Raw genomic sequence first — 26,659 nt, forward strand, 5'->3', positions numbered from 1 at the left:
TTAATTAGAGATTGTCTGCTTTAGGACTGTTCAAACATCCTTCGTCATAACCTATAGAGATATGCAAGCCTTAGGAAATACTTACAGGGAAATATTGTTCCAAGAAATAACCTCTACTCTCATCATAGGAAATGTACTCATATTTTGTAATCTGTTTTAATCCATTTCTTTCAAAATATTGCTTACAAATTCCAACTTTATTTTATAATGAATGATTGAGATGAGTAACAAAAAAACAGGGGTTCTGATCAAAGTCCTTCATTATCTTTGACAAAAGTGAGTATAGACAATAATGTACTTCAAAGTATTTTCTCAAAGTTGTGCAGCTTAACCGAAGCAAAGAAGTGATCAGAATCATGTCTTCTAGCTTAAGCCAAGACGCTAAGTCCCATTCAACTTTAAAACTATGCTGTTGAGCCAGTTCCATGTCTACATTGTTGTTTCCATCCAAACTTTGATCTGAGTTCTCTGTTTTCCAGAACAATAACACAGCTCCTACAACTCCAAATCTGATCTTCTTTGCACATTATCATACTTTGTTGGTCCCACGGTAAACAGAGCAAGGGCATTTGCAACCCTATCTCTTTACAAACACCTTAATTAAAAAAAAATAAAATAAGGAGTAATTTTGTGGATGGAATTGCAAAGCTTGTGACTGTGAAAATAAAAATATCCCGCAAACCCTTGGAATTGTGAGTTGTGAAAGAGAGTTATTGTGAGCACAGTTCTGCTGAAAGTGGGAAATGTGTCTCTCACCTTCCAGAATCAGCCAGTTTTAGGATCACATAGTGTGGACACTACTTCTCTTCACTGGACTCTTGTTTCCCAGTTGAATATATCTCTATAAGTAGAGCTGCAGAGTTATGGTGCCAAAATTATAGCACAGGATAAGAAGACCTTTTAGTTTTATATTTTTTATTTTTATTTCCGAGGAGACCTTTTAAAATGGTACTCTGTGTCATATACAAAGTAATATATTGAAAAACTTCCCTGCTTATTGTTTTCCTTTGTCTTAAAAGGCATAAAAGATTGAATTGAAAAGAGATATCATTTTTTTAACTAGTTGAATTTATGTTTCTTCATCAATAATGTATAGTGTTTGGGCTGGATAATTTCTTTCTTTCTTTTAAAGATTTATTTATTTATTTTAGAGTGTGTGTGGGGGAGCATGTGTGTGTTGGAGGGGTGAGAGCAGAGGGAGAGGGAGCGAGAGAGAAGAATCATAATAATCCTAAACAAGCTCCATACTAGGCACAGAGCCCATTGCAGAGCTACATTTCACAACCCTGAGATCATAACTTGAGCCAAAATCAAGAGTTGGATGCTTAACTGACTGAGCCACCCAGGCATCCTTGGGCTGGATAATTCCTAAGAGCCTTTCAAATTCTGAGATTCTGTGGCCAGAAAGACAGGGAAATAATAACCTGTGTTGTGTCACATATTTCCACTTCTTGGGTTGAGAACATCCACACATACTAAAGCATGGTTTTACACTATACTTTTTTTTTAATAAGGAAAAATTATTTCAGAAGGATAGGTTGACAAAGGACATGGTGAATTTCCAAAATTAACTGTGAAAGACAGATCATCTGGGCATGACTGAAAGCCATGCATAACCTTTGTGCTCAGATATTTCATTTCAAAAATGTCACTTTCTGCTTATTCAATGCTACTGTCATTATACTATTTTAAGCATTAAAATTTGTGTTCTGGAGCTGAACAGGAATTATTGCTTCTATCTTTGGGCTTATTAGAAATAACTTAATATTCATTCAAGAGCAATAAAAATCACCTTTTTTATTACAGTTGAATTTGGATTAATGTTGAAATTTGCAAGCAATTTTCATTGTCTTTTATTAGCAGTATTTCAGCATCTATGTATATAGATCAAGACTCTTTTTAAGTATTCTCTAAAGAAATGACTGTTTAAACATGATTTTTTCTTTAATTTTTAATTCCCTGGAGTGAGGTTAAAGTAGAATAAATTATGTGACAATGTCGTTTAAAATTTCAGGCTTTGCCTTATATAGGTAAGCTTTAAAAAAAAAAAAGCATACGTGACAGCTGAAACAAATTTTTATTGTTCCATGAATTATTTACTCAATTGCAATGGAGATATGGAATGGGAAGCAGATATTATCTGGAAAATATCTTGGTCTCCCGATATGGAAGGAATGAATCTGTTTATTTCTCCTGATCATCTGTAATTTACTTAACACTTTATTATCTGAATAATCTTTAATGCTCTCATTTCAAATTTGGATCAATATAAAGAAAGAGGACCCGGAAACACAATGTTCTTGCATTATATGAATCTGCCTGCATTAGGCTCTTTTCATCACACAGACAGAGGGTGAAGGGATAAGCTTGCCCAGATAATGAAGTATTCCTTGGGCAAGCCTGGCTAAGAAACTGCTTCCACTGGTGGGCAGTAGAACAAAGTAGGACAGGGAGTCAGTATGCCAAAGCAAACAACAACAACAAACAAACAAACAAAAAGCATTTAGAATTAAAAGCACAAATCAGAGATTAAGAGTCAGACCAAGAAGAACAATCAGAATTATGGGCTGTCAGGTGGAAATGTATCCCTGGGTGGGAGCCTGGGAGGAGCATTTTTATATTTAAGTGTAATTGTTCTTTGTGATATGGTTCTAGGGGATAAAGAGATATAGGGCAGGGGCAGGTGGAACTTAAATGTAAAAGACTAAGAGCTGTGTTAATTATTAAAATAACAAAGCTATTTCAAATATTTCAGTGCCAGATGATAGCATGAAAGTGGGTGCTTATCATTCAGCTGTACAGCGTCTTTATGCAGGGCTCAATAAATACATTGTTGTCTAAGTCAGTTTGGGATTCCATAACAAAATACCATAGACCGGATGGCTTAAACAACAGGTATTTATTTGTTCTCAGTTCTTGAGGCCAGAAGTCCGAGATCAAGGTGCTGGCACAGTTGGTTTCTGGTGAGAACTCTCTTCCCAGCTTGTAAATGGCTGCCTTCTCACTATATCCTCACATGGTGGTCCTAATGCCACCCACTATGAGGACCCAACCTCATGATCTCATCCAAACTCAGTTATCTCCCAAAGGCACCATCTCCAAATACCATCACATTGGGGGAGTTAGTGCTTCAACACATCGTTGTGGGAGGAATGGAGTTCAGTCCTTAGCAGTAGTGATTTTTGATTATCTAAGAGTCACCCCAAGAGTCACAAATTATATTTTCTTTCCCTTGCCAGACAATATCTGTGCTTGGTTTGGCCTTGAAGTTATCCTCACAGTACGAATGGACTGTCTGTATTCCTTCCTTATGAACAGTTGCTCTACTTAATTCTATGTTGTGTTCTAGAAGAGAACATTTCTTTCATCAATCATTCCATAGATATGAAGTGTCTTTATTTAATGTTATCCGTTCCTTTTGGCTAACAGGATGAGTGTTGTTTGCTCACATTTTGAGTGCAACCCAAGCATTGGTCTTGCCCATTCCAAAGGCCACCTTCTAATCTATGTGGAAAGAAGGACATTGGTTCCAAGGTTGTTCACGAGGCTACTGCTTCCCTGAGTATCTTGTCACAGCCAGCTCTATCTTGACCCCTCACTGCCTGGGAATTCTGGGTCATGGCCTTCCCTCAATGCAGTGCTGCTACCTAGGCTTGGGCTCCGATGCTTGAATTCTACTTGTCCTTCTATTTCTCTCCATACAACTACTCAAGTCTGTGGGGACATCAGTCTTCAGTGAAGGGTCGAAGAGAACAAAAGTGAATTATAATTTAGAAGGGATAAAAATGATAATCTTATTCTAAATATGACTCTTCCAATATAATGAAATTATCGTTTCATGGACACATTGATTCCTAACCCTCCATTCACGAGCACCTCACTATTCAGACTTCTCTCCTCTAAGGATTCCTCTAACCCCACGCCATTCAATCTCTGGAGCCTAATAATCAGTGGCAAATGCTTTCCCAGAGTGTGAATTACTTAGCCTAGAATGAGATCCTGAGACGGGAGATGGCGGGAAACAAGCTTTTAGAATAGTCTGGATAGGCTTTTGTTCTTCTAGGTCCTGACTCAGTGTCCCCCCAGTACTAACTTAATTGTATTCAGTAGTGTATAATTTTACTTTATACATCAGGCTCAGATTTTTGTGTATAACCCAATGAGTTGCGTAATTCATGACTTTTAACATAACCAGTTGATTTTAAAACCAGTAAAATTTAAGACCAGCGGGAGATACCGAGAGGAGCTATTGGTCCCTTTGGGTCCCTCCTAAAGAACTACTTGGGTATTTTTCACCCCATCATGTCTCTAGGCTTTTCACTTTAGGCATTTAAAGACTCCACTGCTATAAGCCCCTAGTTTCTCCTGTTACAAGTTTAAGGGAAAGTCTAGATACATTAAGAAACTTCCCTTCACAAGGATACTTGATTGTAGTGAGTAAAAACATCATTATGGGCACAATAAGACAGACTATTTGGAAGCAGGTATGACCTAGAAAAGTGGGAGATATAGCCACTTCTCTAGAATATTTGATGGGTTTCTTTTCTCTGAAGTCACGATTAATGAGTAGATCAGTCGACTAATCTTGAAGCACTTGCTTCTCTTTTTGTAAGTTTTAGAAAAGCTCCCGGGTCATAGTATGCTATTTGAAAAAAGATGATTTCAGGTGTTTCCTGATTTGTGCCTTGAGACCCCGCCTCCCTTAAGGGTGCAAATTATAGAGAAGCCTATCATTTTCTCAATAGCTTTACACCAACAAGCTATACTGTCACCTTACATTATATGCTACCATTTACCACAAGTAACTTGCATTCTGCTGCACAGCATAATAATGATAATCATTGTAATCATATATCAACACAATGAGATAATGAGATAATAACAAGATGCCAGTACCTTCCCTGCATGCTAAATAATTGATTTTAGTCACAGACATGTTGCCAGCCTGTTCCACCCTACTGTATGGTGTCAGAGTTTATGTTTCATCCCTTAAGTGTGCTTCCAGCAGGTTGTTGACTGCACTAGTACATATATATCTGTTGTGAGTTTCTAAACATTATTCTTTTTTTTTTTTAAGACCTTCTTTCAGTTGCCTTTTTATTTTTTTTATTTTTTTTAATTTTTATTTATTTATGATAGTCACAGAGAGAGAGAGAGGCAGAGACATAGGCAGAGAGAGAAGCAGGCTCCATGCACCGGGAGCCCGATGTGGGATTCGATCCCGGGTCTCCAGGATCGCACCCTGGGCCAAAGGCAGGCGCTAAACCACTGCGCCACCCAGGGATCCCCTCTAAACATTATTCTTGAGGCTCACACAACATTCTGTGGATCATTCTCTTGCAAGATACTTGAAGGGGCTCTGATGTGTCTGTGCAACGTACCTAATAAGTTCATTCCAAGACAGCATTTGGGACGTCACAAGAGATCTCACGAACAAAAACAGACAAATACACCGTAGCCAACAATACCTGGAGATTTAGAGATTAACTTGTCTAGCCTCATAAGGTTTTCCACATCCATTTCCCCTGAAGTATCAGACCCATCTGTAGAGAAGTTATTTATCTGAACCAAGGCAGAGATTAAGTCCAGCAGCCTGGGACATTTTTATCCTAAATGAAAGCAAGACGTGATCGTGTGCGATAGCCACATCATTGAAAAGGGTTCAAATCCCATGGTACTTTTGTGACCATTTGTGCTAACAGAAACTTGATTTTTTTTTTTTTCCTCCTGAGTTTCTCACTTAATTCTTAGAGGCTAATCTTTAGGAAATTTATGTCTGTTTTTACTGAACATGTTTCATCTTCAGGCTTCCATGTAGACATTTGAGAGCAGAGGGATGGTTTATCAGTGTCGGGATCACTAGTCTTCGCCTGAAGATACATGTGACTGTTGTTCTGGCAACAGGTTTTCCTCCCTACGGAAAAGTTGCTTGACTTTCGTTTGACCTCTGGTCCGGGGCTCGAACTAGGACCCAAGCCCATCACCACCACCGGGAGTTCATGGCATTTCACACCCCAAGCGCAGGGCCTCCTCCTTTGAAGGCCTCCCCCACGGTCCACGGTCCTCATCTATTTTTTACCTTCCTGTGTTTCTCCTTTGTCTTTGGCAGTGTCCACCAAACCGAGACCCCACAGCGATGAATATTCAAAGAAGATCCCGCCTCCCAAACCCAAAAGGAACCCGAACACTCAGCTGAGCACCTCCTTCGACGAAACGTACATCAAGAAGCACGGGCCGCGGAGGACGTCGCTGCCGCGGGACCCCTCCCTGTCCCAGGTCAGCAGCCCGGCGGGGGACCCCGAGGAGGAGGAGCCCGTGTACATCGAGATGGTGGGCAACATCCTCCGAGACTTCAGGAAGGAGGAGGACGACCAGAGCGAGGCCGTCTACGAGGAGATGAAGTACCCCATCTTTGACGACCTGGGCCCGGATCCCAAATGCGACCTTGACCATCACAGCTGCTCCTCGCAGTGTGCTACTCCCACCGTGCCTGACTCGGACGTCGCCAAGGCCTCAGTGCCATGCGCTCCCAAGGGGCTGCTCTGCGACATCCCCCCGCCCTTCCCCAACCTGCTGTCCCACCGGCCCCCGCTGCTGGTGTTCCCGCCCGCGCCCGTGCAGTGCTCCCCCAACTCCGACGAGTCTCCGCTCACCCCGCTGGAGGTCACCAAGCTGCCCGTGCTGGAGAACGTGGCCTACCTGAAGCAGCAGGCGGGCGCGTCTCCGTCCTCGCTGCCCCCGCACGCCCCGGGCCACCCCAAGCCGGACAAAGAGCAGCCCGCGGCCCTGGGCGCCCCCGGCCCCCCCGGGCCCGCCGCGGCCGCCGCCTCCGCCTCCGCGCTGTCCTCCTCCCCGCCCCCGCCGTCCGCCCTGTACCGCACGCAGTCCCCCCACGGCTACCCCAAGAGCCACTCGGCCTCGCCGTCGCCCGTGAGCATGGGGCGGTCGCTGACCCCGCTCAGCCTCAAGCGGCCCCCGCCCTACGACGCCGTGCACTCGGGCAGCCTGTCCAGGGGCCCTGCCTCAGTGCCTCCCTCGGCCGGCCGGCCGGTGTCGCAGGACGGGGCGCGGATGGTCAACGCCGCGGTCAACACCTACGGCGCGGCCCCGGCCGCCGGCGCCTCCCGCTCCAGGACCCCCACGAGCCCCTTGGAAGAGCTAACCAGCCTCTTTACCTCTGGCCGCAGCCTGCTGAGGAAGTCGTCCAGCGGCCGCCGGGCGAAAGACCCCGCGGAGAGTAAGTGGTCGGGGTCCCGGGGAGCCAGGCTTCCCACTGGGGAACCGAAGCCAAGCGCCCCCACCTGCCCCGGGTGTGCAGGTGAAGCGCACGGGGCAGGGCCTTGGGTTCTTGGGGCTGCAGTTTCAAAGTTGGGTTGTTGCGCTTGGCCATGCCCGAGTGAAGAGTGTGCATTCTTGGGTTCTTCGTGTTGCAGTTTCAAAGTTGGGTTGTTGCGCTTGGCCATGCCTGAGCAAAGAGTGTGCATTCCTTGGTTCTTGGGGCTGCACTTTCAAAGTTGGGTTGTTGCACCTCACCATGCCCGAGCGAAGAGTGTGCATTCTTGGGTTCTTGGTGTTGCAGTTTCAAAATGGGTTGCACCTCGCCATGCCCAAGTGAAGAGTGTGCATTCTTGGGTTCTTGGGGTTGCAGTTTCAAAGTTGGGTTTTTGCACCTCACCATGCCCGAGCAAAGAGTGTGCATTCTTGGGTTCTTGGGGTTGCAGTTTCAAAGTTGGGTTTTTGCACCTCACCATGCCCGAGCAAAGAGTGTGCATTCTTGGGTTCTTGGGGTTGCAGTTTCAAAATGGGTTGCAACTCGCCATGCCCGAGTGAAGAGTGTGCATTCTTGGGTTCTTGGGGCTGCAGTTTCAAAGTTGGGTTGTTGCACTTGACCATGCCCGAGCAAAGAGTGTGCATTCCTTGGTTCTTGGGGCTGCAGTTTCAAAGTTGGGTTTTTGCACCTCACCATGCCCGAGCGAAGAGTGTGCATTCTTGGATTCTTGGGTTGCAGTTTCAAAATGGGTTGCACCTCGCCATGCCCGAGTGAAGAGTGTGCATTCTTGGGTTCTTGGGGTTGTAGTTTCAAAGTTGGGTTTTTGCACCTCACCATGCCCGAGCAAAGAGTGTGCATTCTTGGGTTCTTAGGGTTGCAGTTTCAAAGTTGGGTTTTTGCACCTCGCCATGCCCGAGCGAAGAGTGTGCATTCTTGGGTTCTTGGGATTGCAGTTTCAAAGTTGGGTTGTTGTACTTGGCCATGCGTGAGCAAAGAGTGTGCATTCTTGGGTTCTTGGGGCTGCACTTTCAAAGTTGGGTTGTTGCACCTGACCATGCCTGAGCGAAGAGTGTGCATTCTTCGGTTCTTGTGGTTGCAATTTCAAAATTGGGTTGTTGCACCTCGTCATGCCAGAGCAAAGAGTGTGCATTCTTGAGTTTTTGGGGTTGCAGTTTCAAAGTTGGGTTGTTGCACTTGGCCATGCCCGAGCAAAGAGTGTGCATTCTTGGGTTCTTGGGGCTTCAGTTTCAAAGTTGGGTTGTTGCACCTCGCCATGCCCGAGCAAAGAGTGCATTCTTGGGTTCTTGGGCTTGCAGTTTCAAAGTTGGGTTGTTGCACTTTGTCATGCCTGAGCAAAGAGTGTGTATTCTGGAAGCACTCCCGGTGACTACTGACACAGTGTGGCAAAGGCCATTAAAAAGAAGAATGCACTTGTCCAACAGTAGAGTGTAAGACCTAAGTGGTTACAGGGGCTCTAGAAAATCTAACAAAGTTGCACCCATTGCTGAGGCACTTTGAGGGACATAACTTGATTTTTTTGAGACAAAGTATATACTTCAACAGATTGATAGATCTTAACGTTCATCTTTATCTCATATTAAAAAAAAAAACACTTGAGCAAATCTGTATCACAAAGCTTTTGCTGGAAAGATAGCAATTAGGATAGAATTTAGATTTTTTTTTTTTTAACAAGGTGAACTATTTCCCCTGCATACTTTGTGGGGTTATGTTCTTACATTCACCCTAAACTAGAAAAGGCTCATTGTTTCAGCACCTAGAGTAATTAGTATCTTATTCCTATGGTACTCTTCCTGGATCCACTGATACATAAATTGCAGAAAGATCACCAGTATTAAATAGGTGGTGCACATTATATTTACCACTGAACTTCGAAGACCAGTAAATGTCTCTATCTGAATAACTGAATCCTCTTGTCAACCCCAGATCACTCCATAAACATACAGTAAAGTCAAAACAGACCCCAGTTTTCTCATTGTCCATTTTATGAAATTACACTGCTTTCCCTTGCTTAAAAATGCCTTAGTCACCTAAACTGATAATTAATCACTTTCATCTCAGATTATCCCAACACAGCTTTTTTTATCCCCTCACACAATCAACCTGAATTCCTTCCTTAAAAGAAAAAAAAAATCAATACATCTGATGATGAAGATGGTGATGACATTTTAAAAAAAAATTTTTTTTTAAATCTTTTTTTTATGATAGTCACAGAGAGAGAGAGAGAGAGAGGCAGAGACACAGGCAGAGGGAGAAGCAGGCTCCATGCACCAGGAGCCTGATGTGGGATTCGATCCCAGGTCTCCAGGATCGAGCCCTGGGCCAAAGGCAGGCGCCAAACCGCTGCGCCACCCAGGGATCCCGGTGATGACATTTTTTAAAAAACAATTTACTTATTTATTTGAGGTGGGAGGGGGAGAGAAACTTTTCAAGCAGACTCCCCTAAGAGCAAGGAGCCCATGGGTGGCTCGATCTCAGGACCCTGAGGTCACAACCTGAGCCGAAACCAATAGTCCACGCTCAACCAGCTGAACCACCCACATGTCCCAATGGTGATGGTACTTAAATAATCAATATCCATTCCTGTTAGAAGACACATATCCTGTCCTTTTTGTTTGTTTACCCAGAGAGACTTATGAAAGTATTATTGCTTAAATAACCCCCCCCCAAAAAAATTCTTTTACCTTACTGAAAGGCAAAAATTTTTAATCTATTAGGCATGTCTTAAGTTATATACATACATACATGAATACATGAAATTACTGTTTACACTGAATTAAAAATGAGGAACAATCTATTTCTAAGCTCTCCATGCTCAGCAAGGGCAGTTTGGCCCCTAGGAACTTCTTGCAATGTCTGGAGACCTTTTTAGTGGTCACAGCTAGGGGCGCTACTGACATCAAGTGGTACTGCTTAAAAGCTTACAAAAAAGATGATCTGGTCCACAGTGTCCATACTGGCAAGTTTGCTAAACCCTGACCTAAATAATTTGTCAAAGTTTAAAGTTTCCTCTAGATGATTGATTTGGTTTAAGCACAAATCAGTTAAGATTTTTGGAATAAGTTGGAGGACAAAAAGGTGAAAGAAAAAGATTTCACTTTCAAAATATGTGATGGTTAGTGTGAAATTATTGGACATTTCATCCTAGAATTGGTGAAATTATTGGATTTTCTCCCTACCTACCAGTTTCTTTGGAGGATCCTTAACAGCTCCAGCTGGCAGCTATACCAATTAGCTAGAAAAAGTATATGTAAAAGAAATGATTAACTAATGAAGTTATTTCAAGAAAAATCCATCTGTTAGAATTCGTCTATGTGCTATATGTCACAGACTTCTCCATTCGAGTCCAAAATGAGCTTTGTGTGCTTCTAAAACAAAGCTTATACATGGAAAAGTGATCCAGGCTCTTTATAGCTTTTAGGGATCTGAGGATTGAATTCCTTCCTATGTGCTATTAACCATGTATCAACTCTTCAGAGAAAGGACATGTCTTGAGTTACATTAACTTCAATATTTTACTTTACATAAAAGGAAAGGAAGAAAATGCAGATAGTGCAAAGAATAATTTAATGTTATTTACTTTTGACTCCAGAAGAAAACCCTAAAAAAATCGTAATAGCAGGGTGCCTGGGTGGCTCAGTCAGTTAAGTGTCTGTATTAGGCTCAGATCATAATCTCAGGGTCCTGGGATCGAGTCCCGAATCCTCCCTGGGAGAGAAGCTAAGGAGGGAGGCTGCTTCTCCCTCTCTCTCTCTCTCTCTCTGTCCCACTCGCCCCCTGGCTCCTGCTGTCTTTCTCTCTGTCAAATAAATAAAATTAAAAAAAATTATCATAATGGGTCTCAGAATCTTTCTGTAATTCAAAACGCAGACCCAGAATTGTTGGTAATTGGGAGTTAATGTATAATCACTGTTGCAGTACTCCCCTTTATTCTTGCCAGATAGAATTTATAGATACTGCTGATACAGGGAAAGAATAAGTGATATTACTTATTATTCATTCCTAAATCTCAAGTTTTTTTTTTTTTTTACATTTCAGGAATAAAATTAAGGCTGGTGGGGATCCCTGGGTGGCGCAGCTGTTTGGCGCCTGCCTTTGGCCCAGGGCGCGATCCTGGAGACCCGGGATCGAATCCCACATCGGGCTCCCGGTGCATAGAGCCTGCTTCTGTCTCTGCCTCTCTCTCTCTCTCTCTCTCTCTCAATCTGACTATCATTAAAAAAAAAAAAAAAAATTAAGGCTGGTGTTTCTATTCTCCATTCCCTCTGGCTTTACTGGAAGTGCCAATTTTGATAATTTCCTAATATTCAACTCAAAGCAAATGTAATATTTCTGTTTTAATTTAAAAATCCATGTCAAATAGAATATGTGCCTTAAACTCTTAATAATCTAAAAAGATACACTTAATTTCATATCTTAAAAGCTTACAACAGTTGACAGAGATTGAGTGATAGGAAAGAAATACAGTAAGAAGATAGTAGTAGACTATGAACCAATTTCATTTCACTGCGTGATTTTCTAATCACGGCCTTCACATTAAGTATTCTAGAAAGTGTCGTTTTCCCTGGTTGATGGGGCATTGTCATGTTGCTTAGCTATAGGTAAAGACACTTCATAATCCAATGATAACAAACTTTATTTGGAATTGGTTATATAAATATTTCTTAATTTTGTGCAGAGAGAGAGAGTCTACACGGCATGTAAGAAGTGACCCACTTGTATTTTATTGCTGTAAATTTTTGTCTATGTGAGAAGTAGGTGAAGTACAAATGTTTTTATGGTGAATTTGGAGTATTCACCATAATATTACTTAAAATACTTTTCTCCTCAAATAAGAAATATTCTTAAAAGAAAGGTTTTGCTTATATTTAATATAAATGCATGAATATATGTTTCCATAAAGAAACATAAGAGACAATGAATAATATAATTAAATTCTATAATATACCCAAGGGAGAGAATGAGATAAAAAAAGTATAAGTGGAGAAATGTCAATAGAAAATTTAAGGAAAAAATAGAAACTTGAAATAGTACAGTGGCTAATTTAGAGACTAAGGCACCAAGAAAGATACAAAGGAAATGCACACACAGGGTGGGATGGGTGCCAATACATGAAGCACCTGCGAAGGTCCACGTAGAGCCCACAGGACACAGAGACAGTAGGCCTAAAGAAGGAGCAAAGAAAAGCAAAGAGTAGGCCCACTCATCTGGTTTTGTTATTAAAAAAACCCAAAATGGTCAGTTGGCATTACCAAAAAGCTTCATTATACACAACAATATTCCACATTAATGGAGATACACAGTTTTCTACTGTTACATCTCATGTTTCAGCCTCTTAAAAATATTCCCATTGAAGACTTTTAGATACCATGTTGTATTTTTACAATTACAAATGTAAATGGGTCCTATGGGTTTGGTGAAATAAACTTAGGAATCAGATGTAAACTTTGCCTTTCTTAAAACACACACACACACACACACACACACACACACACACTCACACAGAAACTACAACACAAAGGAAATATCCAAAGCCAAATCCAACCAAAAAAAACCTATCTCCATGCCCCCAACCACACACAGACACACAAATACACAGACACACAGACACACACAACTTTCTTCTATTGTAAGTCATTTGAGGTACAGTGATGCTAAAATATGGAGAATTGCAATTGAAACAACTGATCCAACTTACTCTTACTAATTTAATTTTAAAAATAATTTTCCATTAAAAAAAGAATGATTTTAGAAAGAAATCTTTTAAAATGTATTTCTGTATTTATGTATTATCTCTACTTTTAGGAAAATAGAAGGGTATACTAACATAATTTAGCCATCTTTATGATTCAAGGTCATTCATTGTATGCCTACTATGTGCTAATGCACGTAAAGTATTTGGGGCACTGTTGTGGCACAGTCAGTTAAGAATTCAGCTCAAATCATGATCTCAGGGTCGTGAGATCGAGCCCCGTGTTGGGTTCTGCACTCAGCATGGAGTCTGCTTAAGATTCTCTCTCCCTCTTCCTCTCCCCCTCCCTCTCATGGTCTCTCTCTCATACTTGCTCACTCACTCGCCCAAGTAAATCTTTAAAAAAAATGTGTCTGGCAAGGTGACTGGAAGAGGATACACCTCATACAGTGGTGACTGTCATTGTTCCTGGCCATTTATAATAACAGTGACACAGTGTTGATAGCTTAATTATTGTGATACTGGGATGTCCTCAGGGGCTGTTTGAGTTTGTAGCTCTGACTAGCCCTTTACTGCTATATCATTTAAATTTATTTGAATTCTTACGTGTGTTTCTTGTGGTTTTCCTGCCTCCTACCTTTCTTTCAGGTAGTTTTATTGATGCAGATAGGTTCTCTTTCCCTCCCCTGCCTCTCCTATTCTCCTTCAACCCTTTCCCTCTTTTGTCTTATCACACCATTAATCAGTAGTGGACCAAGAAACAGATATACAACTTGTCCAAGGAGCCTCTCATCCAATGTAAGTGTAGGACTCAGTGACCTTTACCTTCAAGGGCTACTTTAACCCCTTAGTAAGTCTTGAGTGAAGTGCTTGGATACATATCTGAGATAGTAAGAATATCTCAAAAAACTTCCCAAAAACCAAATTGTCCTAGGAATCCTGAAATGAATGCTAGTTTATTTTAAGATAACCTACACATTTTGTTTGATCTATTTAAAATATTTTTTTTCAGACAGCCCGGGTAGCTCAGTGGTTTAGTGCCGCCTTCAGCCTGGGGCCTGATTCTGGAGACCCAGGATCCAGTGCTGCGTCGGGCTCCCTGCATGGAGCCTCCTTCTCCCTCCCTGCCTGTGTCTCTGCTTCTCTCTCTCTCTCTCTCTCTCTCTGTGTCTCTCATGAATAAATAAATAAAATCCTTAAAAAAATAAAAAGAAAAGAAAAAATAAAATAAAATATTTTTTTTTCTGTAAAATTTAGAAAGCAAAGTAATTCAGGACTTTATAGCTCCTCCTTTTCATTCCTGTCAAAGCAGAGGCTGAAAAGAGTGGCTAGGGCCCAAGCAAGTATTGAGAAGCCAAAGGTGCATTGTAAAGAGGAGAATCCACGAGTCTGGATCTCTCACTTGGCGTGAGGATGGGTGAACCCTCAGCTTGGGACTTCAGCATACATGGTGACTTGGAGCCACCTGACCAGAGTTGGGAACTGGAAATGGAACTTGTAGAATCCTAGGATTCTTCAGAGGCATTTGAGACTTAAGCTATACTCAGAATGCCTGAAGAATATCCCAGAGGATTCCAGAAGGTCTGGAAAGACCAAAGCCTGTAGGTTTTGTTAAACATCTTAAATAAAGACATAACCCTTGTCAGGTCCCTGTCCTGCTGTTTGTTGGTTGTACCTCTCCTTCCACTCAGTTGCACACCATGGACTCAGACTAGTTTTTGGCTTAGCAAGGCTCCTTCCAGCTGCTTAGAGGGGAGATTGAATCAGGATCTGGGTTAAAATGATGCACTTGAGCCAATACCTTGATGATGTGCTCCGGTTTCAGAGAAGGTCCTTGGATGGTTCAAAGTATGCAGGCAAAGACATAGAAAGCTTAGACTTTTGGTCCAAGAACCTCTTGTATCATATTCACTTGGGTGTTGTCAAAAAGAGATTCCTAGGCCTTATCATAGACCTGTTAAATGGGAAATTCTGGAGGTTGGGCTTGGGATGTTGACTTTTTAATGAAATCTCCAGTAATATTTATGCTGCTATCCAACAATGACTCAGGGTTATATGGCTAAATATTGGCAACACCCTATACTTGTATGCAAGAGAAACCTATAACACATTGCTTTTATCTAACAAAGTCACAAATATAATTTATGTAAGAGAAAGAAGAGGTAGGGGAGAGCTTGAAATGAGTGAATGTTGTTTTTCTTTCCTTGAGTAAGCTACTGTTTTTTTTTTTGGCATCTTGCAAAGAAGACAATCAGGGCCATCCAGATGGACAAATAGTGAAATCCATTTTGCTGTGTCTGGATTCTCCCAGAGACCTTGGGAGTTTAACGGCGATATCTTTGGCAGGTAATTTGTGAAGAATGTCCATTCTGGTTCTTAGAACCTCCATCTTAATCATGATGGGCGTTTGCCATTCTCTTCATCAGGCTTCCTCAGCACTTCAGTTTGAGAACCACCAAAAAGAGCTACTTCAGGCAGGAGCTGATGCTGTCATTCAGGCAGGCAAGAGAACCAGAGACTCAGGCCTCCACAGTCCCTACCCCAGAAATCTTCCTAGATCATTCCAGGCCATCTAAGTGGGATGGCTAGCTAGACCAGAGTGGGACCCCCAGGTGGAGACATGACCCAGAACAAGCGTATGCTTCCCAGAGAGGGCACCCAGTCACATGGTTTAAATTGATGTAAGAGAGTAATATGACAGAGTGGAAGTCTTCCTTGGGGGACACTGGGAGGACAGGGAGAGCAGGTGTTATGAGAGCAATGAGGAGGTCTGGCTGTCATGACTGAGCGAAGGATTCTGGGTGTGAGAGATGACAGTCCTAATGGAGGAATAAGGTGATGAATTTCTAGGAACATGCCTCTGCCTCCAACAGATTTGTCTCAGTAATGATTTTAAGACCAGATTTCAAGAACTTTGCCCAGAGTGGGATGCCTCAAAGAAGCTAGTGGTGAGGACCTGAGGAAAGTGTGCAGCATCCAACCTTTTCCTTGAGAATGCTTCCATAATAATGGTAGCATTTACTTTTATATGTTTACTAAATGCCAGACACTGTTCTAAGCATTTTACATATATGTATTCCATCCTCGCTGCAATGCTCTGAGGCAGGTGATATTAACATTACTATTTCAAAGATGGGAGACACTGAGGCACAACTTGCCCAGAGTCACATACAGAGTAAATCTGAGACTTGAGGCACAACTTGCCCAGAATCACATACAAAGTAAATCTGAGACTGGAATCCACTTTATGTGGCTCTAGAGTTTCTGGCTTTAATGATACTTCATCTACGTTTGGCCAATCTCCCCAATTTCTTTTCTCTTCCTGTGGCCATTAAAATATACCCGTTGTCATCAGACCTCTAATGACTTATAGTGTTATCACTCCCAGTGATAGCTGCTTAGTAAGAAAAAGCTGAATATGTACCTAAATGGCATGGACTACTTAGCAGTGGTCATCAATTTGGGAAGGATGTGGAAAACTTTTTCAGTACCCTCCAAACTTCATTTTGGAAGATCCTAGTCTCTGTGGCTGTTCTGTACCTCAGGCTTCTGAGCTATCCCTGAAGGCATGTGATCTGCCCAGTGGGCCTCATAATCACCTAAATGACCTGAGCAAGAAGGTGCAAGTACTCACCTCAATGCCTCTAAATATAACTTAAGAAAGTATGTGCATATTTCTTTGGTCCATTTGATTTTCAATACTGAGCTACCAACTAGCTAACTCTACCTACCTAGGGATGTAGGGCTTTTGTCCTCAGCTGCTTGCTCCTTGTCCATAGCTACATAGTAGTTTGATGGCCTGTAGCTACCCCAAGGGAAAACAAATAGTTTTGATCCATGGATCAAAAACCCCAGCCAATGTTCAAAGGCAGTGAGGGCACCGGCATCACTAATCTAGAAACTGACCTAGTAAAATAAACAGTACAAAAGAGCCCTCTACAAAATGGTGCTTAGCATCACCCCTTTTCTCTTTAGATTTGTGTTAATGTGCAGTTGACAGAATCAGACACTTATCTTTCCAATTACAATTAAAAAATACAGTTCTTCAAGAACATACTGACCTACTTAATTATTACTATTTTTTAAAGCTAAAGAAATTTCTTTTCAAGATGATGAGGTTAAAAGCGTATAAGTAAAATCCGTTGATTTTGAAAATGTGTGTGACTCCTTGGTTAATTGGGACCGTGACATTGTCTGTTTTCCTCATTCAGCTTCTTCTTGGATTGCGACATAGAAGCACTGAAGAAGACATAATTTCATAAATAATTGCTCACCTTTCTGGGGGTATACTGCAACTGTCTTTGATTGATGCAGGCAGGCGTGTTTATCCCCTGTGTTTATACTCTCCAGCTGCTGAATCCTTAAGTGCAATTTCTTGCTGGCAATTTAATCAGCAATCTTCTGCATTAAGAAGAACCCTCCCTGCTTTAGATTTATAAAATGCAGAAACGTTTCAATTCAGAAATAAAGCTACACCAGTCAATGTAAAAAAAACAAAAACAAAAACAAAACAAAACAAAAAAAACCACAAGATTTCCTCATTTTGTACTTTTAATGTAGGGACTTGATTTCTTTCCTTCCTATTGAATTATCTCAAATAGGAAACCCAGTTTATTTTGTATTTACTATCCTATGCTTTTAACACTTTGACATAAGAAGTGATTAAATATTAGGTATGAGTAAAGGCATTCCTGTCGGCCACATCTTACTCCCCTATGTTGTCCTACTTCCTCATTGAATATGATCTAGAGGGTTAGGGCAGGGGCTGGGTGTCAGAAGAGATGGTTTCCATCTTGACTCAAAGTAAAAAGCTTCGACTTTGGATAAATCAGTTCATCTCTTAATGCTTTAGTTTTCTCACATTTCAAATGAAAATATTAGGTGCTAAAACTGTTGAGTCTCTTCTGCTCCATTGTTTGAGGTGTCTGTGGATTACTCTCAAACAATGGAGTCTCTTCCTGCCTTGGAGACTATCTGTCTGATGTTGTTCTCTTGCTGGAAGGGTTTCCTCGGTAAGTCTATAAAATAATGTTTAATCCTTGAATCTCTGCTTAAAGCCCATCTACTTTTTCATAGAGTTTTTCTTATGCTTTTGTCTAGAAATAATCTTTTTTCAAACTCCAAGAGCACTTTGTACTTGTACAGCAGTGTTTCTTATTCTGACATGTTGTGAAGTCTTTTTTCTTATTCCCATTAAGACATATGGCCATACTTTTTCATCATTTTATTTAAGGTAGCCCTCAACCCAGTGCAGTCTTTCTCATAGTTGATACATCATACGTATTTATTGAACTTGTTGAATTAATAGGCATAGTGACTTGAGAGGGCTCTTATACTCAAGGAAACAAAAGCTATATGAGAAATGTTTGACTGTTGAGTGAAAAAAAAAAGCCAGATCCTCTGACTTCGAAAATTCCACACTGAAATCGATATAGTCATTCAGCCAAAAATGACCTGTGCTGAATGCTGAATTCATTACTTCTGTGCTTAAGTGTCCTGTTTTAAAAGAATGTCTATTCCATTCGAGGCAGATTTATTAGAAGAAAGATATAAAGAATATAGCCATAAAGCATTTAAATGTGGGCCATTTTGTAGACGTCAAATCACCATCAGTTTCTGTATAAATGAATAGTTGAGAAAATTGATCATTTCTCAACGTTTGAAGAGAGATGCATTTCTTAAGAAAATAATAGAGATCAACATTTTAAAGAAGGACTTCCAATCTGCTTAACATTATGCATTATTGAACTTAGGTGGTAAAGAGAATGAAAGCACATTCAACGAGGTCATTTAACCTCTTTGAAAGGCACTGCATAGATTCAGGGAGCTATTACCATGTGACTGCTGGTCTTGCACATGTGTGTTCCTAGGTAAAAATGGGTTCGAGTTCTAAAATATTTGAAAAGCTTTTTTAATTTTTGAAAAATTCAGTTTTTCAGAATTCTGTAAATGGATGGTAATCCCAAATTTAATGAAGTGTCTGTAGTGGTGCATGGTGTTTCTCGGTTGAAGCAAACTCATTATTGTTGTTAGTCGATGGGAGCCAGGTTAATTAAATGTTCCACTTCTAGTAGAATAAGCAGTCAACTGGAGAATCTATTCCCAAATGAAAGAAGTAAATAGAATCTAAGAGAAAGAAGGAAGTGTTAGCAACATGGATTTTGAAGCAGCATTATCCTGGCTAGCCAGGTATACCCAGAACAAGTGAATTTAAAGGAAAAAAAAAATCAAATCTGGAAGTCTAATAGTCTTCTGACAATTGATGGCAGATGGAGAACTTTCCCCTATATTTAATTCTGGTCAAGTTATATTCAATAAAATAGCATTTTTAAATTGTTCGCATCTATTTCCTTGTTATAGATGGAACCAATATAATTAAGGTGAGAAAGAAAAAAAGGATAGAAAGACAAAAGGTAGAAAGAATCAGCAAATAGATTGAGGACATTCATGTATCATCCATCCCTAGATCCACCTACAAAGCTATGCATAGGCAATTCTAATGTGTTTTTTTATTCCCATGGTTCAAGTAAGAAATCTGGATTCCCAGGAACTAGAAGACAGAGAAATGGTTTAGGTGTTAGCAACCCCCAACAGAATGAGGACTGCTGAAGTGAGGAATTGCTCTCAACACTCTCATTCTGAGTATCAAAGTTGCCTCTAGATCCACAAACTAGCTTCTTTCTCTGACTGATTAGTTATTAACCACTTACTAATGATTAATGACAAGAGAGGTTTGTTAAAATGATGAAAGCTTTTTGTCAATGTTGGCCCAAGAGAAATTTCAAACCTAAGAAATTAGATTGCCTCAGAGTGATCCTTGTTTGGTTGATTGATATGTTACTGTAGGGTTGCAGAATTCACATTGGCTTCTAAACCAGGCTATGTTTATGAGTTCTGAATATGAAGTATAATGAAATTGTCCGTTGATGTTTCAGAGAAAAACAGCTTTATTTTCTACCCAACCATGATTCTTTATTTTCTTTCCATGGCCAAACCTTTCAAGTGAACGCCCTGCACTTGCTGTTTCCATTTCTTACCCTCTACTGCATTTTCAACAACCCACCTCCCTCTTCTGCTCACTCCCAAGTCATGCATTCCCAACTGGTCTCTGGCCCTGGCCTCTTTCCTCTTCTTGTTCTCTTAAACTTCACAGAGCATCTGACATTGTTATTTGCTCCATCTGAAGACATTTCTCTTGATTCTCATGCAATATGATATCCTCATTAGCAGTCCTCTTTGGACTCTGTTTCTTCTGCTTTTTTGGCAGAGATGGGGGAGGTCTGCTCCTCCATTTATATAAAAAAGCTCTTCTGACACACGCCTGACACAGTGTTGTGATTAACTTTTGAATGTTTATCTCCCCAACTAAATTGTCAGGGCACAATACCGAGCCTTTTTTTAATTGCAGCCAAAGCACATTTTCTGGCACAGAGTACATGTTTAGTATGTGTGCTTTGAATCATCAGATGATGGTTTCACTAAAGTGAATGAATGTGTTTCCAATCTCCACAATTAAATGGTAAATTTCGAGAGCAAAGTCTATATATTTTATTTAAGTGCCCATGGTTTCTATGACTATGTTTTGCATACTCAGTTTATATTTATGGATTATTTTCCCAAAGCTAACATTTCTTAAATAGCAAAGCCCTATAGAATTTCCATGATTGCCAAGTAATGACAGTAATCTGAATTTTGCACAGGACGTGAAGATCAAGACTAGTTAAGATATTTCAGAACTAACTGCTCCAAAGAATATCAATGGAGAGCCCAGGTTTAGATCAGTTTTTATATGAAATAGTCAGAAGGGAAGTCAGTCCTGTTAGTGATTAGGGAAATTAGACAGTACTCAGCAAGGAAAATGAAAGCAAGTCTTCATAATCTATGTAGATTATATAAGAATTAGTGTAGAGTTCATTAAAAATAGTACAACATAATTTTTTACTGGATGATTCTAGAAGCAATATTAAGATATTATGTTGTAGATAGAAAACTATCATCTAGATTGTATGTGGTATGAGTATGGCCTATTTACTATTTAATTTCCAGCATGTAAGGAGAATAAAACATATCCTCATGTCTATACTTTTGTTTATTTAAAAAAATTCCTTTGAACAGCTTAAAAAACAATCTCATTATAAATGGAAAGTAGTTTTGGAGAGTTCCTTGAGATACACATATAGGAAAAGACACAGGAGTCAAATGTCCTGTGGTTGAAAGATGGATTTATCACTGAACATCCGTGCTTTTAGGGCATGTCAAACTCCCCTTGTATTGTTTTTTTTTTTTTTTTTCATATTTACCTCAGGGGATTGTGAAAATTCAAGAAAATTGGGTTCAAGCAAGACCTTTTAAAATGTAAATTGCCATGCAACTGTAAGGGGCCATTGACTTTGAGAGTTCTGTGGAAAAAATAAATATTTTATTAAAAATGAATTAAGGTCAAAAATGAATTAAATTTTCAGAGATTCCATGTTCCTATAACTCTCTTCACTTAGGCTTGGATAAAGGATCTGACATCTTAAGTGGCTCATCCAATATCTGACATGAGGAGCGTCAGGCACTGGGGAGAATGTAAGCCATTCTCTGTTCCCACAGGGGGCAGGCTGTTTTCATATTACTGAATGATATCTAAGCCTTGAAGGTGGAGGCTTTGGGTCATGATCCAGGGTCCTGGGATGGAGGCCCGCATCGAGCTCACACTGGTCTCTGCTTCTCCCTCTTCGTTTGCCCCTCCCCTTGCTCATACTTCCTCTCAATAAATAAATAAAACCTTTAAAACAAAACAAAGTGTCAGGCAACATGACAACATGATTGTGAAAGAAGCCTTTTTCATCAGCAAAAGAAAAAAGTCCCTACAGCTGAGGAGGTAACATGTTTTTCAAATGTAATAGATATTTTTTTCTGGTTAAAAATGGTCTGTTTTTTAAAATAGAAATTTTGCTGCCAGAAAGGCAGAGGTATTAACCAATGAATTAATTAGAAACCAAGAAGACTCAAAATGCTTAATATAAAAAATATTTGGTATGCAGATGGAGGACTGTCAAAAGTGTTGTGTCTAAGTAGATTAAACAGACTTTTTTTTTTTTTTTTTTTTAAGTGGTCAGTTAACATGCTAAAAAGTTTTGGGTTAGAATTTGAAAAATTCAATGCCAGAAAACAACAACAAACATTTAAATTTTGTACAGAATTCTGAGGATAGCCACAGACACAGAAAGAATGCTAACGTCCTCAATATAGATTAACTCTCATAAGTAGGCAAGGCATGGAGTGACCATCCACAGTATTTCTCATAAATGAGAGGCTACGACACAGAAATAAATAGCTGTTGAAATGCTTCTTTGTCACTTTTCTCATTTTTTATTAACTTCCATGGCTTTCCCAGTAAAGTCTTTATCTAGATGCTAATTAAGCAGAGGTTTGCTTTGCACATCAATTTTTAATATTCACTCCTCATAGTAAAATGAAACCTGCAGCATGCAGCTTCTCCACTTAAAAGCAGCCCTGACCTACTTCCATGTGAAATCAATGGAATACTTACGGAGACTCACAAGCAGCCAACATTTAAGGAGTCCAGCTCCTAATCCGTGTTGGTCTAAAATGTGTTTCCCTGGGCTTCCGTATTCTCCCTTTCTTTATTTTTTTTAAAAGTTAGTTTCTAAGAATAGAGAAGACTGTGGAAGCTATTGAACCAGATAAGTGAAGCCAAACCTGAGTTTTGTGCCCCAGGGGATTGTGAGCCCATGTGTCAGCTAAATTTGTGGTGTCTTCAAATGAACAGAAACCCCCTAGGTCTGGGATTGAGAAAAGGAAAACAAACCCTAAAGTGCACCCACTTACATTCAGATATAACCTACAGGGGAGCAAAATAGAATCTACTAAGAGTAAGGTCTTCAGACACCTATGTTCTAAGGCTTTTGAAAGTAAGACATGTGGTATATAGCAAACTTTTTTGGAGGCTCCTTTGTTAGATACCTGAATTGAAGGGAATGAAATGGGACCAAGAATCATACCCAGCTAGACAGAAAAGCAGTAGTCATCACAGCAAGCATATTGGGGCTCCTCCTGGTGAGCAGTTCCTACTGAAGATCAGGCAAGTTCCCTTCCAGAGTTAACATGCAGACATATAAAGGGTTTGAAGTCACATAAGGGAACAAAACTAGAGAGATGGCCTCATGCTAAATTCCAGAATCCTAAACTAGAGAAGAGTGAACCTGTAAAATTTATGGAAGAAATAGTGTTGAGGGTACACATATCTTTTACTCCCTTGGTTAAGTTTATTCCTAAGTATTTGGGGAATTTTTGATGCTACTAATTCACAAACATTTTAGCCACATATATGTGTTCATTCAGTCTTTCATTCATTTGTTGCATGTTTCTAAAATATGCCAGGCACTATTCCAAGTGCTAGAATTTTTTATTTTGAAACATTAGGCAATAATACCTAAGAATTCAAATCAAGATGAGAGGTACAATTATTCATGAGGAGGATGCCTTATGAGGGAAGATTTGGCAACCAAAAACATAGTTACAAAGATATCAATGGTGTAAAAAAAAAAAAGACAGATTTAGAGCTGAGCATTTTATTTTACCTTATTATTCCTTTATTTTAAGAGAGAGAAAGATACCACATGCCCTTGAGTCGAGGGAAGGGGCAGAGGGAGAGATTATTTTTTTTAAGATGTATGTATTTATTTATTTGAGAGAGAAAGAGAGCATGAGCAATGAGGAGAAGGAGAAGCAGACACCCCGCTGAGCAGAGACCCCCCAACTTGGGCTTGATCCCAGAACCCCAGGATCATGACCTAAGCTGAAGGTAGACACTTAACTGACTGAGCCACCCAGGTGCCCCCAAGAGAGAGAATCTTAAGCAGGTTCCACGCCCAGCACAGAGTCTGATGTGGAGCTCCATCTCACAACCTGAGCTGAAATCAAGAGTCAGATGGTCAACTGACTGAAGCACCCAGCTGCCCCTAGAACTCAGCATTTTAGAAAGGCATTGTTTCTCTGTCCCTTGCCTCTACATTGTGCTATTCTGCCCTCCCTGGTCCAGGTTGCAGCATTTCCTTAGGTTCTGAAGCTCACAAAGGCCTGGGCATCTTTGATCCACTCCAGTGGACTGGTTCTCATGACCCTTAGCAGACAAGTGGTTTTTGTTTGAGGCGTAATCATAGCCTCAGCTGAAGAATCTTGCCTTGCAAATACTACTCTATCCTTATTCTCCTCCCATTCCTCCTATTTCTCTTCTTTTTTTTTTTTAAACCCATAAGCCACCCCCCCCATTCAGTGGATATTGGAATTTTCTAAGGCTTTATTCATCATTCAGATTGATTTTGCCACAAAGAAGTCAGCTACCAGATAATTTATGAAACAAGGCATCATGGTAATAAAGAATACTGGTAACATCACAGATAAAGAATAATATCGAATCCAAGTCCTGTCTTATTTGCATTTAATTCATAAAAAGGTGAAAAAATAAATCCCTATATTCCTGAGATACTTCACGAATGTGAAGAAAAGATAATACCAAGGTGAAATAAGGGGGCAGGTGACATGCACCCAACCTAAAAGTAAGCTAAAAAAAAGACAGAGAGAGGGGAGATAGGAGAGGAGAGAGAGAGGGAGGGAGAGAGAAGGGAGAGAGAGAGAGAGGAGAGAAGGGAGGGAAGGAGGGAAGGAATGGAAGGAAGGAAGAAGAAAAAAGAAAGAGGAAGAAAAATAGGTGGAATGATACTGTCGTATGAAACTTCCAGAGAACTCTTGTACCCTACCTTCCTTGGCTCCAAAGAGAACAAGTGGAGAACCAGATCCTTAACTTCCTACTCTCTGTCCTTAGGCCATGAGTCACACAGTGGGTGTTCAAAAAATATTTGTTGAGCCTTGGAAATCTTATTTAACTTCCTCATATTACAGACAATCTGAAAACCAAAGAGGTTCAAATACTAGAGCAAAAATAGGATGTTATGTAAAAGGACAATCTGAAAAGAGTTCTGCTCTCTTGAATGCCCTCTAAACATTAAGAAATCAACATTTAAATAGGTATCTATTGGTTTTGCTTATAGCTTTACTTGATCTTCTTGACTAACTTCATTTAAAATACCATTTTTTTGGAGGGGGGAACCAAACTTAGTTAATTAGATACTTTTTCTAAGCAAGTGTTGGGGTTTTTTTCCCCTTCTTCAAATTTATATATATAGTTTTTCCACAAGAAAACTGAAAAATTCCAGATTGGCCAACAGTGATTCCCAAGCATAATTTCTTTATTCTGGACATGTTTAACTAAAGAATTGTTGAATTAAAATCAGCAAGAAATGCAATTCTTTATACATTCAATTCTGTAGTCATCAGTTATATTACCCCTAAAAGGGTTAACATTTCTGCCTTGCTTTTCTTATGAAACCTTAATAGCTATGACTTTTTTTTAACCCTCAAATATGGCCATTAGTAACTGTGATTCTAACAATCTATGTTTTGCATTTGCTTTGATAGAATTTAATTATTCTTTATACCCTTTGTGATGAAGGGATTATTCTTCTTAGCATTTAGTGTTTGCTTCAGGAGCAGTTATGAATGTATTTTCAGAATTATATCTTTCAGGAAGAATGGAAATGATATTTTTCTTCCCATGCATTAATATTTTTAGTGCCTGAATGCCTATTTCTTTTAAAGAAGATTGAAGCATTTTTCCATCTGCCTGTTAAAGTGATTTGAGTCTTAATTAAAGTTGATTGCACCTGTGCAAGTATTCAACTACCCACACACCTCCCACCTACTAGTGGGAAAGCTTGTCTTTCCTTCAAAAATTGAAAGAGAGAACTATGACCTTTTAAAAAAGGCATAGAAAACAGACAACACTGAGAATTAAGTATGATGTTTTGTGGCTATCATAGATCAGTGACTTTGTATCTTCTAATGATTGTTTAGCAGGTGATGTAAAGCAGTCAGTTATCTTCCTTAAATTGCTGATTTCCTTATCAATTATAAGACAGGCTAGCTGAAGAAGTCAAACAAAAGAGTCAGAATTCAACAACAAATTCGCACTCGCCCACTCACTGATTGTGTGTGACTCTTAGCTTTGGCAGCTCAGTTTCCCCTTATTTATGAAGATGGGGAACAATCGTAATGCAAATGAATAAATAAATGATGGTGATGGTTTTAAAATTCGATGTGGTCAAACATTTTTCTTCTCCATCTATAAAATATTTTTCAAGGAATTTTAATAAATATAAAATAGTTTAGCTCCTATTTTTCCCCTTTATCCTGTATAAGGAAAGATAATTAAAATGCTTTCAGCTAAAATAGGGAAAAGCAGGGAAATAGAGAACTCAGGCAGGCTACAAAAAGAGTAATGAAAAGTATATTAAATGTTGCTAAAAATGATCCATTAAGTGTAGAACAGTGTTTCTGACCCCTGGCTTTACTTTAGAAAATCTTGGGAAGCTTTTAAAAAATTACCGACATTAAAAAAAAAAAAAATTTACCCATGTCAAGGCCTCAGCCTCAGCAATGTAATATAATTGTGCCCCAGGCATGAATATTTTTGAAGGTTCCCCAAAATTTCTAATATACAGTTGGGGCTGGGAATCTTGAATGCAGAATATATTCTGGTACTTATCAGAAGAATCCTAAACTTGAAGATCCTTGAGTCCAGATGCCTCATTTAAAGAGAAGCAAATGAAGGT

The 26,659-nt window shown here is 40.0% G+C and overlaps 1 protein-coding gene across 3 annotated transcripts in view; it reads left to right on the forward strand.

Annotated features, from left to right (window-relative positions):
- NYAP2 (neuronal tyrosine-phosphorylated phosphoinositide-3-kinase adaptor 2) overlaps positions 1-26,659 on the forward strand; it is a 261,272-nt gene that overhangs the window by 147,940 nt on the left and 86,673 nt on the right. For all 3 annotated transcript variants that reach the window (XM_038573975.1, XM_038573976.1, XM_038573974.1), the window contains one exon: positions 6,110-7,237. In XM_038573975.1, the coding sequence (XP_038429903.1) occupies positions 6,110-7,237 (1,128 nt within the window). The remainder of the gene's footprint in view (positions 1-6,109; positions 7,238-26,659) is intronic.

This window comes from Canis lupus, chromosome 25 (assembly GCF_011100685.1).
Source record: "Canis lupus familiaris isolate Mischka breed German Shepherd chromosome 25, alternate assembly UU_Cfam_GSD_1.0, whole genome shotgun sequence".
Lineage (NCBI taxonomy): Eukaryota > Metazoa > Chordata > Mammalia > Carnivora > Canidae > Canis > Canis lupus.